The sequence below is a fragment of the Salvia miltiorrhiza genome, chromosome 2, assembly GCF_028751815.1.
Source record: "Salvia miltiorrhiza cultivar Shanhuang (shh) chromosome 2, IMPLAD_Smil_shh, whole genome shotgun sequence".
In the NCBI taxonomy this organism is placed as follows: domain Eukaryota; kingdom Viridiplantae; phylum Streptophyta; class Magnoliopsida; order Lamiales; family Lamiaceae; genus Salvia; species Salvia miltiorrhiza.
This window is the reverse complement of record NC_080388.1, coordinates 69,758,311-69,774,520: the sequence shown is the minus strand read 5'-3', so window position 1 is coordinate 69,774,520 and position 16,210 is coordinate 69,758,311. Positions and strand designations below refer to the sequence as shown.

The window sequence follows — 16,210 nt, the reverse complement described above, 5'->3', positions numbered from 1 at the left end:
TCAAAAAGAAAATCGAAATACTGTTTGATCTGAGACACATCATATATACGAGTTTAATAAGTATAATATTTGATACTATATTCTTTAACGAATTTGTTTATTTTCCACGCTCAAGTTATCGTACTTCTATATTTTGTATTATTATATGTTTATCCACAACGAATATTGAAATAAATTAATATAAATATAAAATAAAATTATAATATTAATAAATGTAAAAAATATTTAAAAATAAAATAAAATAATCTACTTCAACTACATAATTCATCAAAAGATATTTTCAATTTTAGATAGAATGTAATGATAATTGTTGTTGTTGAATCTACTATTGCAGTTGCTATGAATAGAATCACCCAAGCCGAAAACGTAGATTTATCCAGTGAATTTTATGAAACCTTCATTATCATTGTACATCACTATGACAAATGATTTCAAATGACTGAATCATACACAATTACTAATTATAAATTGCAATATAAACACGATGTAAATAAATAACAAATTATTTCAAATGACTGAATCATACACTAATTATAAATTGCAACAGAAACACGCTAGCAAATAAAAAAATGGAGTAAATAAAAACTAACCCACTAAGGCTTTCATGGAAGAGTTATTTCAAAGACATTGGGTAAATTTGTTTGATAAATTACACAAGTAAATAAAAAAAAATTAAAAATTGCGCGATGGAGGACTTGAACCAAGAATTTTAGGTTTTGGGCATTAACCTCTTATCGCTAGACATACACACACACTAAATCTTGTATAAATTAACTCTTAAGATTATTGACAATTACCGTATTCACGCATATTAGATAATTTGAGCCTTGGTTAAAGGAAAATATTTTTATGAATTGATATGAACATCATCATTTTATATATAAAAAAACACACTTTATTCGCTCAATTTTGTACAATATATATAAATAATATAATTTACTTCATCTTGAAAAAGAAAAGAGAAACTTATAGCTTGAATCATTGATTACAATACACTAATTTCAGCGACAACTATTGTTATTATTTTGTTTAATTTCATATAACAACAACAAAAAAGAAAAGTTTTGATCCCACACTGCATTCTCTTTTCGACGTCATTTAATTTATATTTCAGCCTAATCTTTTAGGTGCCAGAATTTGAGCTCTAAAATACCTAGTTTAAGATTTAAAGTATAATTCGGTGAAATAAGCAAGAAGAAATAAAAAAAATGAGTCCAAAATTGGCGGAAATGTAACTAAATATGGCTATATGATTTAGTAAGAAGTAAGAAATACCATCCATAAAACTACGTGGTGAAGATTCATTCAACCGAAGACCCGCAAACAGGAAGAGTTTTACATATCTATATAAATATATCTATATACTGAATCAAATGGTGGTTTTCTCGACGACGTCTATGGCGGAGAAGTCGAAACGACGGAGCTAGACGACGCCGTTCTCCCCTCTGCGTCTTTGTTTCCGTCGTTTTTTGGAACTTTCCTTTCGCTTCCGGAGATTATCCGGCCTGGAAACCCTAGGTTTGTCTGCAATGACAATTCGCACGGATGCCGATTAGTTTTCCGATTTCCATTTCTGTGGCTTTGTGCCTGCGTGTTGTGATTACCTTGCTCTGTTTGCCTGAATGCAAGAGTTTGTATTATTTACATCGAGTGTTGGCGCAAAGCTGAATTCTGCGTGTGGACGAATATTTGTGTTATGATTTGATTGGTAGCTTTGTGATAGAATGTGTTTGAGTCTCTGCATTCGGGATTGATCCTTCGGAAATGTCGAGTTATTTGCTATCTTTTTCAATATCGTTACATATTGTAGTGGCATATGTTTAGTTGTGATGCTAGAAGATCGTGAAGGGAGCAATTGTTTATTCGTTACTCGGCGATTAGGTATACAAGCTTCTGCATAGGTTTTTGGGTTTATGAAGTCATTGATTTGATGATTTTGCCAACAATCAGCGACTTGGTTGAAACAAGGTGTAGATTCCATCTGTAATAGCAATTGGCAACTAATTCTGAAGAGTGGAAATTTTCCTAAATTACAGAATTGTTTCAGAATTGTCAGTCAATGGGAAGCAGACTTTCAAACACTGTAATAGCTCACTCTAATTCAACTCATTATCAAAACCTGATATGGATTGTATGAATGCTGAGCATTTTCTTTTTATATTTCTATCCATGTTTACCTAACTGCATGATGTTGATATCCACCTAACATTTATTGTCTGAAATGTGCAGATATATAAAGTTTTGCTGAGTTTGGTCTGACAGTCTTCGCTGAAGTTCTTGAGTTTATATTTCAAGTTTCCTAAAAGAAGTGTGGAACATGATCTGATTTAAAACGGTTTTCTATTCATAGGGCTGGTTAAATTATCACTTCCTCATAAGTGTTGAGATACTATGTTGTTTATCTACACGTATGTGGTGAGTATCTGTTGATGAAATTGAATATTCTGTGGCTGAAAAATAATACAGTTGGAGACTATTTTTGTATAAGCATTGAGTTTAATGAATCTCGTTTCGATTTGTTGCAGCTGCAAATATTGTGTTGGAAAGGGGCAGTGTTAAATTAATTTGTGGGAGGAGAACATTATTTCAACACCAGCCTTCTTTGCGTGTATCCAGTTGATGGTTATTTGGACATCTATGTGTAGAAGACTATTCATTGTGGTCTAAGGAATCATGTCACAAGAACCAGCTAAAAAGTTTCCTCTTGATGCTAAAGATTATGAGTTATATGAGGAAGTTGGAGAGGGTGTCAGTGCTACTGTATATAGAGCTCTTTGTATTCCACTTAATGAGGTTGTTGCAATAAAGGTTCTTGATCTTGAGAAGTGCAACAATGACTTGGTACGTCATCTTATTGTGAACTTATTCTAGTTTGAAATTGAATACGGTCCCAATTTGTTGTACCATGTCACCTTTTGGGTTCATGTTCACTTTCCTGCTTGTTTGCCGTGATAATATATTTTAACTTTGAATTCTTCATTTCTTTCTTTTGTCTTCTACCTGGCATAGATTTATTTTGAAGAATGATTTGCTTGAGTATGTGGAAACGTGATATACTCTACATAAAACATCACTATCTGAGAGTATTGTTCCACATCGACAATAGTCTAATAGCTCTTGCTATACGCTAACTCCACTGTTGTAATGTTTACATGTTTGATTTTGTGAGTAGATGATGTGCATGATTTATTGATTGAAATATTATATGGTTAGATTGCCGGGGAGCCATGGCCATATGGCATAAAAAAGTCTTCCAATTTTCTATCCTAAACTTTTGTTAGGAGTTGCTTATGCCAGAAAATAAGAAGGAACTTGGAGTAAAAGGACTGGTGGACTGCATTTAAGAAGCAGGGATTTGAAAATAACTAATTTGCCACCGAATCTATTCTGCATGATGAATGAATGTTTCCGATTCCCGAGCCCACTTAATATCAGGCTAATAGTTGTCTAAGTTATTCAAAATAGGGACAATACGAGCTTTTAACCTGACCTTTGATGACTTTCATAAAAATGCTCCGACCTTTGATGACTTTCACAAAAACGCTCCGACCTTCAATTAATCACATTATGTTGCCGATCTTTCACTATTTTAACAAATTTAACTACTAAATGAAATTTGGGCACCATAATGTGAGTTGGCTCGTGGATTCCTACATGTAATTTCTACCCAAATTAGAATAACAAGGCTGTAAATTGTAATTCCCCAACTATAATGCCACCTTCATTTCCTGGATTTTTCCATTCTCTCTTCTCCAAATCCTCTTCATTCAAGTTGGAATCAGTTGATTTTTTCATTCGTTCAAAAAGTCATGCATTGTTTCTGTAACCATTCCTACTTTTCCCCTAGTACTGGAAGGTGATTTCCACTCTCGCGAATGTGCTGCTGCTGACAGTGAGCGTCACAACCCAACCACCATCGGGATGTGACACATGAGCGTCATCCTCTGGAGAGGGAGTTGATAGCCCTTGTCAAGCATTGATACTTTTTCCATCGTTTCTGCAATTGGGTTTTGAATAGGTCTAATGGATTGATTTTAAAGCAGCTTGAACAATCTTGCAGCATTTTGTTATTCTTCTATAAGCTAGAAAATCTATTATCGCAGTAGCTGCTGATGGAGGTGATGATCCTCATGGTGGCGGGCCTAGAGTGAGAACGTTGATGAAAAGCTGAAGAAGACTGTTCCAATTGTTTCTCTGTTCTCCAATATTCATGTGCATCCCCACTTTATCTGCAACTGGTCCAGAATCATGTAAAACTTTGCCACAACCGCTGGACCGCCCCCCTTGCTGGCATTTGTTTTTAATTGGTCACATTGATTAAGCTCAGAATTTTAATTTCCCCACACAAATTGTTTATTGAAATGGCACATAAGAATCTGGTGAGCCAGCTCAGGTTTATGGTGCCGTCATTTGATTGGGTGTTGGCTCTGTTAAAATAGCGAAAGTTTTGGTACTGCTTTGTTATTAATTGAAGGTTGGATTTTGTTAAAGTCAAGGTCAGGTTAAAAGCCTCCCTTAAGAATATTACTGCAAAAGTGGTACTTCATGTTGTTGCTAGGTAATCCTCTCCCATATTGTCCTTGTCTTTAATTTTTTCTGTTTGGTTGTAACATAATAGGATGGCATTCGGCGAGAGGTTCAAACCATGATTCTGATTGACCATCCAAATCTCTTGCGGGCTCACTGCTCATTCACCGCTGGTCATAATCTATGGGTTGTAATGCCTTACATGGCAGGTGGATCTTGCCTACACATTATGAAATCATCTTATCCGGAAGGCTTTGAGGAACCTGTTATTGCTACATTATTGCGTGAGACCCTAAGAGCTCTGGTGTACCTTCACAGCCATGGGCATATCCACAGAGATGTGAAGGTATTAACAATATTTCCCTACTTGCTTACTTGATTTTACTTCTATTTTGGCATTTCCCTTGCATGTTCTTATTTCATGTTTGATTTAATTGTTGAGTTAAAACCATGATCTGCTTTTGCACTTGGAACTATTATTGCATTCTGTTATCTGGCAGGACTTCGTGAAATCAAAGCTACTTCTAATTATACTATCAATTCATCTGGCTTGGATGTTTACTAGTTCACATGCAATACATAGTCTCATGTAATGTATGATTTGTCGCATTGTGTGCTCGAAGAAACAATCCTTCTTTTGTTATGCCAATTGCAAATTTGTAATGACTTGATTTACCTCTTTTCATATGATATCACAGGCTGGGAACATACTGCTTGATTCTAATGGTGCCGTTAAATTAGGTGACTATGGAGTCTCTGCATGCATGTATGATACAGGTGATCGTCAGCGTACTCGGAATACTTTTGTTGGAACGCCGTGCTGGTAAAATATCTCTCATGAATGACAATTTTATCATTTAGGTTCTCTCACAGTGGAACAACAATTTGTTATTTGGAGCTTTTTTATTTTTATATATACATTTCTGGAACAGGATGGCACCCGAAGTCATGCAGCAATTACATGGTTATGATTTCAAGTGAGTATCTAAAGAGAGTTATATATCCATCTTCAATATCTAAAGAGAGTTATTTATCTAAAGTCGTTTTGTGACTTATTTCACAGAGCAGACATCTGGTCATTTGGAATCACAGCACTTGAACTTGCTCATGGTCATGCACCTTTCTCCAAGTACCCACCTATGAAGGTTAATAAGACTATTCATTTACTTATATCGTTATTCGCCATATTAAATATGGTGAAAAAATAATTGGTCTTATGATGCTTAATTCAGGTTCTACTGATGACGCTACAAAATGCACCTCCAGGTCTGGACTACGAACGAGACAAGAGGTTCTCTAAGGTATATCCTTTTCTACTAGAAACTAGATCCTGTTCTTTTATTTATTGCTAAGATACAAGTGTCTGCAGTCTTTCAAAGAGATGGTTGCAGCTTGTTTGGTGAAGGATCCCAAAAAACGCCCCACCTCAGAAAAGCTTTTGAGGCATCCCTTCTTTAAACATGCACGCTCAATTGACTATTTGGAGCGCGGCATCCTTGCCGGCATGCCGCCTCTAGGAGAACGTTTTAGGATCCTTAAGGTCTCACGCTCTTTCCTTTCTCTTGTTTGTTACCTTTAAACATAATTTATTACAATTATGCCTAACTATCAGTGTTTTTTTCTTTACTATTACAGGCAAAAGAAGCAGATATGCTTGTACAAAATAAGGCATTGTATGAGGACAAGGAACACCTGTCGCAGGTTAGGAATGAACCATGTCTAATGTTCTGAATTTATCTAAGAACAAAATTTAAATATTACCGTAATCTGTTTAGAAATCTAATACTAATGTTAAGGGACATTCAATAGAATTAGAAGTGATTTCTGTTAGATTGCCTGATCTTCAGTTTTCTCTTGAAATTGATTGAACTTGGGCTATCCATTTTGCAAAGAGAAGTTTAGATTCCTTATCATATCTACTAATATAGAGATTCTATTATTCTCTCTTTTAAAAATCTGATACCTATCAGGAAATTATTCTCCAAAAAATTGTAGGATCAAATTTGATGGTCTGGAAGTTAGAATAAAATATGCATGTTATTATGGCATGCAGTTGATAGGACGTTTGGTATGAGAAATGGTTCATTTTTTGCATTAAGGGACCTTTCATGCCGAGTAATAAAGAACATCAGGGTTGGAATGTCTTCCAAGGAAGCTCTGTCTCCCTGTCAATCCTACTCGCTCACAACCCAGTTCCATGGGAGTTGAGCCTTGAGCACTTCTCACATGGCCAATAACATGTATGCATAGTTGTTGGTAAAATTAGTGTTGGTCAAATAAGGCTACTGCATGGGCTACTATTATAGCCATGCCAATTTTCCAAGCTTTTATGGCAAATGGCTTTAAGGTCAAAAAGGTGCTGCTATTTTCTTCAAGCATTGCGGCCAATCTTTCAACAACTGCTGCAGATACTATTCATTTGGAGGCAGTCTTTTGCCTATAAATAGAGAAGGCAGCAACCTGCAAAAATCACCCCAAAACCCCAGAACAACACCACCAAGCAGAAGGAAAATTTTGCTAGAGAGAGAGAAAAATCTTGTGAGAGAAAACTTCAGTGTGGAAGTTATACACGAGTGATAAAAGTGAGTTGAGAGATAGCCTCTGCGTAGGCAGATACAAAATACAGTATGGTATTTTTGTTGTACTCCTCCTTTTGAGATTCTCTAATATATTGGTGTGGGTCCGTGGACGTAGGCAGTTTGGCCGAACCACGTTAAAAATATCGGTGTCATTCTTCTTCTCGTTTCATATCGGTCGATATCCACAATATTGAGTCACACTTGATCCCGGGCGGAATTAGTTGTGTCTAATTTCCCAACAACAATCCTGGGCGGAATTATTGGCGTCTATAATTCCCAACAACTGGTATCAGAGCCACGGTGGTGGCAGATATTTTCTGATGTTTTTTCGCTGTTACTATTCACGTGAATAGTGAATTTCGTGAATAGTGAAATTTGTCGGCGGTTCCGATTTGTCGACAAAAGGTGTTCTAAACACGGTGGTTAGCTGAAAAATCAGAAACGATCCAAGGAGTCCATATCGAGTGGGAGCAATGTCGACAGACGATAAAATTTCCAAAATTGATAAATTCAACGGTGTGAATTTTGGATTTTTTGGAAAATGCAAATGGAGGATTACTTGTACCAGAAAGACCTGTATAAACCCTTGAAGGAAAATCCAGAAGTCAAGGACATGGACGGAGCAAGTCAAGGAATGGCAGGCAGAGCTCCAGGATCCACAAGAATTCCAACAAATCAAAGTTTATTGAATGTTGGAACTGTGGTCAGGTCGGGCACTACAGAACGCAGTGTAAAGTACCTTCAAAGGGAAACGAGAAAAAGACCGAAGCCAATGTTGTGGCTGAAGGAGAAGTACAGATCAAACTCAATGAATCTGTATGAAGGAGAAGGACGTGAGACATATTCCAAAGTTGAGGAATAACTTGATCTCTGTCAAGCAATTGTCGAGAGAAGGATGTGATACACACCTCTCACGTGATTGTTGGAAAATCACTAGGGGCGCAATGATTCTTGCACGTGGCAAGGATACTGGCAGCCTATACACAACGATGAATGCGTGTGTGACAATTGCAGTTGCTGATAGCAAGAAGAATGCAAATTTGTGGCACCAAAGACTTGGGCACATGAGCCAGAAAGGGCTCAAGTATATGCATTCGAAAGGGAAACTACCAGAAGAGGGTGAGTTTCAACACAAGTGGTAGAACTCTGAAGCAAGTAAAGCTTGAGTTAGTCCACACAGATGTTTGGGGCCCAGTAGCAGTTTCATCCGTTGGCGGAAAGTCTTACCTTTGTGACTTTCACCACTCAAAAAAGGTGTGGGTTTACTTCTTGAGACAAAAGTCAGAGGTGTTTGAGGCGTTCAAGAAGTGGAAGGCCATGGTGGAGAATGAAACTGGCTTACGGATAAAGAGATCCGATAATGGCGGAGAATACGAAGATATGGCGTTCAAGAAATTTTGTTACCAGAATGGCATCAAGTTGGAAATGCCAGGGACCCCACAACAAAATAGAGTCGCAGAACGCATGAACCGGACGTTGACAAAAAGAGCTAGGAGCATGAGGATACATGCAGGATTGCCAACATAATTTTGGGCAAAAGCTGTCAACACAACGACATATCTCGTTAACCGTGGGACATCTGTACCATTGGAGTACAGAATACCGGAGGAAGTTTTGAGTGGCAAAGAAATTAAACTTTCTCACTTAAAAGTATTTGGCTGGGTCGCGTATGTACACATTTGTGATCTCGACCTCAGGTTCCTTGTATCGAAAGTCTTCCTGATAGTGTGGTCAGGCAGCGAGTTCCGTTGCGTGGTAACGGCGGTGCAAGATATACGGAGGTGTACCCCCAGTGAACTCACGATTGAATACGGTGGTTCCTTGTATCGAAAGTCTTCCTGATAATGTGGTCAGGCAGCGAGTCCCGTTGAGTGGTAACGGCGGTGCAAGATGTATGGATTGTCGTTCGAGGGAGGACATGATGTGGTCCTTGGTTTGAGGGGAGGATTTAGGAGAAACAAAGCGAATTCTCGGGATGAGAATTTACAGAGACAAGCAAAAAGGTGTTTTGCAGTTGTCTCAGGCCAAATACGTTGATCGAATCTTGCAAAGATTCAACATGAGCAGTGCTAAGCCGGTTAGCTCAGCGTTAGCTAACCATTTCCGCCTATGCAAAGAGCACTCTCAAAAGACAAAGGAGGAAAGAGACTTCATGGCTAAAATTCCTTACGCCTTAGCCGTTGGAAGTCTGATGTATGCCATGGTCTGTACTAGACCAGATATTGCTCATGCAGTGGGAGTTGTGAGCAGAATTATGGCAAATCCTGGAAAGCAGCATTGGGAAGCAGTAAGGTGGATATTGAGATATCTACGTGGATCTACTGATAGAAGATTGTGCTTTCGACGAGGTGATGTAGCACTACAAGATTTTGTAGATGCAGATTTTGCCGGTGCGGTAGATCGCAGGAGAAGCACTACCGGTTATGTCTTTACAGTTAAGACAGAAAGACTGCTGCGTTGATCGAGGTGTTGAAGACAGATTGAAATCAGTCTTCAAGTGGGAGATTGTTGGTCAAATAAGGCTACTGCATGGGCTACTATTATAGCCATGCCAATTTTCCAAGCTTTTATGGCAAATGGCTTTAAGGTCAAAAAGGTGCTGCTATTTTCTTCAAGCATTGCGGCCAATCTTTCAACAACTGCTGCAGATACTATTCATTTGGAGGCAGTCTTTTGCCTATAAATAGAGAAGGCAGCAACCTGCAAAAATCACCCCAAAACCCCAGAACAACACCACCAAGCTGAAGGAAAATTTTGCTAGAGAGAGAGAAAAATCTTGTGAGAGAAAACTTCAGTGTGGAAGTTATACACGAGTGATAAAAGTGAGTTGAGAGATGGCCTCTGCGTAGGCAGATACAAAATACATTGTGGTATTTTTGTTGTACTCCTCCTTTTGAGATTCTCTAATATATTGGTGTGGGTCCGTGGACGTAGGCAGTTTGGCCGAACCACGTTAAAAATATCGGTGTCATTTTTTCTTGTCGTTTCATATCGGTCGATATCCAAAATATTGCGTCACATTTGATCTTTGATCCTGGGCGGAATTATTGGCGTCTATAATTCCCAACAATTAGAATGGTATCAGAAACCAGCTTCCAAGTTAAAACTGCATGTGTCATACATGTTGAATAACTTGAGTTTGAATAAAATATGAATAAAAAATATGATAAAAAATTGTAGTTGTTTGGGAGTGCATGTCACTGACTCACTTCTTTCCAGGCTGAATAGCTAGGATGCTACATTATGAAACTTGTATTCTGATGCTTACAAATGAAGAGTGCATCAAATCAGCTAGTCAGTAGAGATGAAATAATTGATGAACATGGCTGCAAAAGTACTAGATTAAACGTGATATAGGTAGGAAGACAGGATAGGTGAAGAATATGCAATTTGATTTATTTACATTACATACATCCGAATGTGGTTTTATAGATGGCTGTATCGCGAGATGTTTGACATAATGCTTTGATATGCGTAGAATGCAAGTCTAGCTGCATCTAATGTCAACTTTTACTTTTAGAAAACAAGGACCAGCATGATAAGCTTTATTGGAAATGTGATTTCCCTTATGGCATTATTATGCACTTGTATGATGATTCTAGCCATCCCTTATCGTGAGCTTTTGTATGCAGCAAGAGTACATTCGGGGAATCAGTGCCTGGAATTTCAACTTGGATGATTTGAAGAACCAAGCTGCCCTTGTATGCCATGGCCTCTAATAAATTGGTGATATTGGTTGATTTGTTAAAAGTTCCAGCTTCTGTAATATCTCTTGATGCTTGCAGATTCCAGATGATTGTATCTCAAATTCTGAAGATGCAAGTATTAGTGGGAAGCATGCTGATGCTCAGGAAAGTTTGTTCTCTGAGAAGGATAATGATTCCAAAGCTGCATCTCACTTCGAGGTATTGCTTTTTTATCATTAGCTCCAATTCTTATTATCTCCCTCCATTTTCTTTCTGATGTCTGTAGTTCAATTCTTTTTTAAATATTTGTTTCTATTTTCTTAGGATGAGCTCAATGATTTACCTAATATGGAGGATTCTCTTGCTGCATTTCCAATGAAACCTCTTCAGGCTCTAAAGTATGCTATCAAATCTATTGACCTCTTCTCTTCTTTCTGTACGTTAAGAATGCTTTTTTATTTTAGGTATCAGTAGGGTACGTAGTTGCTGATATGTGATTCTTGTTGATCCTAATATCTAACCTTTATAATAAATGACCTTGTATTCTCTGATAACTTTAAAAGATTATGTCAAAAAGATGACAGTAGAATGATGACTTTGAGCTTTAGTTTTCTTGATTTAGGCCTCTATCAACTGCTTCTAACAAAATTTAAGAGATACTAATGGCCTGCGTCACTTGTTTCTCATGTTGGATCTATAAGTGGGCATATTGTGTGTATGACGTCACGTCTATGTACTCAAACCAACTTCTTGAATTATAGAACTTTTGGGTAGCTGGTTACCAACTTACCGAACATTTCATCTCATCATCTTAATTTCTTTTGGCAGTTAATACTTTTATAGCCGTTTCTTCCTCTAGGTGTATGACTCCCTTTTGTTCAATACAGGGGTTGTTTTGATGTTTGTGAAGACGATATTGCTGCTGGTAGTCCAACTTCAAGAGATTCCGTGCCTTCAGATTCTGAACAGCAAAATCAGCAACAGTCATCTATAAGTGCTGTGGATCGAGAAGCAGGAGCAAATGATGGTGTGGATTCATCTCATTCTTCTATTGCAGGGCGTAGAAAATTTTCCAGCGGCTCACTACTACAGGAATATGTGCTTTCCCCCAAAAAACTTATTGGTAATGGGGATAGGTACATATTCTTCATTAGTAATTCTATTTTGGGTTGCCTCTAATACATTTACCTTCAGATTTACTGTTCTTCAATCTCTGCTTATACTTCCACCATTATGTGGTGCCACGTTTTTGTAAAATGCATCTTTTGTTGAAGATGCCCAATATTTTCTCTGTTCCCTATTTCATCTATAACTTTTAGTTTAGCCTTTTTTGAAACTTTTGAGATCAAATATCTTTCGAGTGAGATCAATATAATTTCCTTCTTGTTGAAAAACTGAATTGTCAAATTGCTTGGAGGTTCAACCTCTCCAGCATTTACTCCACTGCTTTATGATTACATGGGAACATCTTGCATCATGAAACATTCCTGTATTTACTTATGGATAGATCCTGTGATTCATTGGAAACATGTTTATAAATTACACGGATGAAAGTCTATCAAAGTCATCTTATTTCCTACTTATATGCATTGTCTCTTGCATTTCCAAGTAATTCGTTTTTAATTAAAATGTAGGGAACATCTGCAACCAAGATATCAAGTAGAACGGAATTATAGTGGTCCACTGCAGCATCGTCACAAGAAAGATTTTTGTATTCCTAATGCTGGTAATGCATTACACTGTCATATAATTTGCTGATTGAGATGGACATGATGTTCCTTTCCAGTCTTGTTTTTGATTATCTGTATCCTTTGAATATACTAATGTTATCCATTTTAGGGGACGATGCATCAGAAGGTGCTGTTGTAGAACGTAGAGGACGTTTCAAAGTCACATCAGCAGATGTGAGTCCCAAGGTACACTTTTTGAACTCATACTAATATATTATGCGCGTGGAACCAAGATGGGCTCTCTATATGCCCTTTTCCAGTCATTGTTGTGTTTTTCTTTTCTCTTCTATTTGTTTTTATTTGGTTTGTTCGAACACTTGTTGTATTGTGCTCATCTAAGCCTAGTTAAGAAGCTCCTCCCTGCCTCTTGTTGGTCTTGTTAACTGGGCTGCGTGGTTCAGTTAACTCATAGATCACTTAGAATGTATCATAAGGGTGTCAAGTTTCCACATGTATTGGCTATGATAAGTGTGCTGCTAGTTGCACCTAGCACTTTAGTGGTTTTGAAATAGTGACACGGATTGTGGAAGTCTGCAATTTTTGGTTTGATGGATACTTATCTCTTCACTCAGGGTTCGATGAACTTGTTAAGCCCGGTTTCTTGTGGTTCAACTAGCCCAACAATGCCTAGCCATTCAAGTGCTTTAGTTCTTCCATCGTTGCAATTCATCCTGCATCAGAACACTGCACAAAGAGTACGCACCGCTTACTGAGTCAAATCTTCTTTGATGATTTGTTGCTGAAACGTTTCTGTTCATCTTGCCAGGATGAGATACTTAAATTGATGAAGATGTTGGAGCAACCATCTGGTAATGCCATTTATACCTTATATCTACGGCAGTGTGTACTATTTTAACTTTTGATTGCTTGCTTAGTTGGATGTCGCTAATTTTTTTTGGCCGCCCCCTCTGTCAACAAAACACTTTTGTCATGTTCTCTCTTTGTTGTTTCTTGGATTTTTTTTTCTTGACTTGTGAAAAGGTGGGCCCTGCTATAGTGGCTACAGGCCCAAGGGGTCAATCTTTTGTGTCAACTTCAAAGTAGTTGATTTATGCTGTCTGCAGGTAATGGCGCAGAGCTAACAGAAGCTGGAACACTTTCTCCGGTATAAGCTTTTTCTAATAAAACCATTCATTGATGTATAGAGTTTGTAATGCTTGAGAATAAATAATATTTATTCGATTCTTTTTTTCACTCTGTGCAGATAAACCCGACAGTTAAGGAGCGAGAGTTGCAATCTCAGATTATTCAGTTGCAACAAAGGTATGAAATCGAACTCCTGTATACTAAGGGATCGTGTTGTATTATCATCACCTCGCTGAAACGAGTTTCAAATTTCAGCATTGGAAGTGTAGTTGAGGAACTCCAGAGAGTAAAGGCCAAGAATTCTCAGGTTTGTCTGTGTTGCAAATATTGAAATATAACTATTTAAGATTTTCAGATTGATGCAACCTCTCTGCTCAAAACAACATGAATGGTTCTTCTCACTTTCAATTCACAGTTGGAAAGAAAATTAAATGCAGTACTCAAGCAAGACGACAAGATACGATAATATCGAGTTTCCAGGAGAAAAGCGCAAGGAAACGAGGACGGCACACAACGATTTATGATGACGACATTCCCCCTCGTACTTCTTTGATCTGTTTCCTGCAAAGAAGGAGCTGTCGGCATGCTTCGACTCAATGATTTTGTGGGGATATGTGAATTGTGCAGCGTAGTGAATGTTAGCAGTGTTGGTATTCCCAGTGACGAGTGGCATGGTGTTATGTATTTTAAATCGTTGTTCCATTATTGTAATTAATTAATTTGAACCAGCATTCAGAATAATTGCTTAGTACCACTGGCTGCATGCTATGCGACTCAATCATAACCATCATTCACATAAGATGTAAATTACGAGCATGTAAATCAGTCAATTTCGTTGTCATGGACACAATTTAATTCATTTTTGACATATATATACAATAAACAGAATTTGATTCAAAGATGAGCGTTATGTTTGTGTAATATAAGTATAACACGGCTGATCTAATCGATTTTTTATTACATTTGTACGTGGTATAACAATTTAAGGGCTTTAGTAGAGCTCATTGTATGTGTAAAATTTAAGGGGTAATTGTCTTAAAAAACGTGAATTGGAATATTCTCTCCGTCCCATGAATTTTGACACTTTTTTTTTGAGCCGTCCCACGAGTCTTGACACGTTTCTTTTTTGGATAATAATTATTACATTCTCTATTATATTCTCTTTCCTACTTTATCACTTTTATTACCTTTTTTCTCCTACTTTATTAATTTTATACTTTATTAATTACACACTTAAAACACTAATCTACAATTCCTTAATTTCCGTGCCGAACCCAAACGTGTCAAGACTCGCGGGACGGAGGGAGTACATTTTAAAATTAATATGATATGAAAAAGTAATTAGTCAACTTCGTATATTTTGGGACAAATTTTAAGGTTTATGAGCAGAATCAAAGATGGTCAAAATTTTATTATTGTGAGACAATTAACCAAAAATTTAACTACTCCAACAATCTCAAGAATATAGCATTCTTCCTGTTTCACACGTTAGGAACACGAATTTAATACACTCGAAAAAGTGCAAAATGAAAGAAAAAGTTGCATTACATGCAGTTTCCTGCTGAGCTTTTATATAATCTCCCAAAATATTGATTTAGGAGTATTAATGTTAAAAAAGAAATAAATATAAGATTGGAACATAATGGTGAATACAAGATGTTTGTGTAATGCGTCCATAAAGACTTGGGCCCACAGAGCAGAGGCCCTTTTTTCCTTTCAATTGACAAGGGGACGTGCAATTGAATAATTTTGTACCATCAAACCGTAATAGGTAAACTTGTATACAGTCATGTAGGATAGCAAAAGACAAAACATACCATTATCTTTATTATTTTCATTTTTTATAATCAAAAATACCATCTGGTCGCTTAGCATTTCTACATTTTATCATTCTTGTGACAAACAATTAATTATTAATTACATAATATAGTTTAATATTAATTATATATTTACTAAATAATAATTAATTTTAATTAAATTTAATTAGAATTTGTTAATAGATTTATTAATTCTTAATTAGACTTTATTCATTCTTAATTAGAATCTATTAAATAATTTATTTAAAATATTAATTTTTTAATTAACATCAAATAAATAAATAAAGAGACAGGTCTTAAGTAGCAAGCGACCTGATGAGAAACCACTTGTTTTATTTTATCGCCTTCCAAATATCATCATGAAGGTAAGTTTATTTTTTTTGAGTTATGGAGGATGGGAGAACTCGCCTTGAGGACAAAAGACGATGAGGACAACATCGAATTTCCCTTTCTGATTTTTGGATATTCTACATGCCAACTTAAGTGATCTAGCTATTTCTTTTAAAAATCAGATTGAAATTACATATCTATTGTCAAAATTGAAATTTAAATACTCACAATTATCTCATTAACTTATGTGTTAAATTCATGTGATTTTCCTAACTTCATAGTTATGTTACTTATGTATGTTATAACATACTTCCATCATGTGAAATATAATATAGTAATTCATTCGTCCATAAAAAGATGCTTTAAGGAAGGATGACACGGATTTTGAGAAAATTTATGTTGTTTATTTAGTGAGTGAAGAAAGAGATCTGCAAATTAAGAAAAGTAGAAAAAAT

The 16,210-nt window shown here is 36.6% G+C and overlaps 1 protein-coding gene across 7 annotated transcripts; it reads left to right on the top strand.

Annotated features, from left to right (window-relative positions):
- Nucleotides 1-1,184: 1,184 nt before the first annotated feature.
- LOC131008674 (serine/threonine-protein kinase BLUS1-like) lies at nucleotides 1,185-14,362 on the top strand. Of its 7 annotated transcripts, none has more exons than XM_057935644.1 (23): nucleotides 1,290-1,518; nucleotides 2,230-2,253; nucleotides 2,351-2,415; nucleotides 2,526-2,841; nucleotides 4,619-4,873; nucleotides 5,226-5,350; nucleotides 5,460-5,504; nucleotides 5,591-5,672; nucleotides 5,760-5,828; nucleotides 5,897-6,067; nucleotides 6,163-6,228; nucleotides 10,739-10,807; nucleotides 10,892-11,011; nucleotides 11,117-11,190; nucleotides 11,680-11,928; nucleotides 12,427-12,518; nucleotides 12,632-12,708; nucleotides 13,095-13,217; nucleotides 13,289-13,331; nucleotides 13,587-13,627; nucleotides 13,727-13,785; nucleotides 13,864-13,915; nucleotides 14,046-14,362. In XM_057935644.1, the coding sequence occupies exons 4-23, from the start codon at nucleotides 2,674-2,676 to the stop codon at nucleotides 14,130-14,132; spliced, it is 2,067 nt and encodes a 688-aa protein (XP_057791627.1). In that variant the 5' UTR covers nucleotides 1,290-1,518; nucleotides 2,230-2,253; nucleotides 2,351-2,415; nucleotides 2,526-2,673; the 3' UTR covers nucleotides 14,133-14,362. The 7 variants fall into 7 exon arrangements, with proteins under 7 accessions (XP_057791630.1, XP_057791626.1, XP_057791633.1 ...); XM_057935648.1 differs by having other exon boundaries at nucleotides 1,292-1,518; nucleotides 14,024-14,362; XM_057935647.1 differs by having other exon boundaries at nucleotides 1,185-1,518; nucleotides 2,230-2,415; nucleotides 14,024-14,362.
- Nucleotides 14,363-16,210: the final 1,848 nt, after the last annotated feature.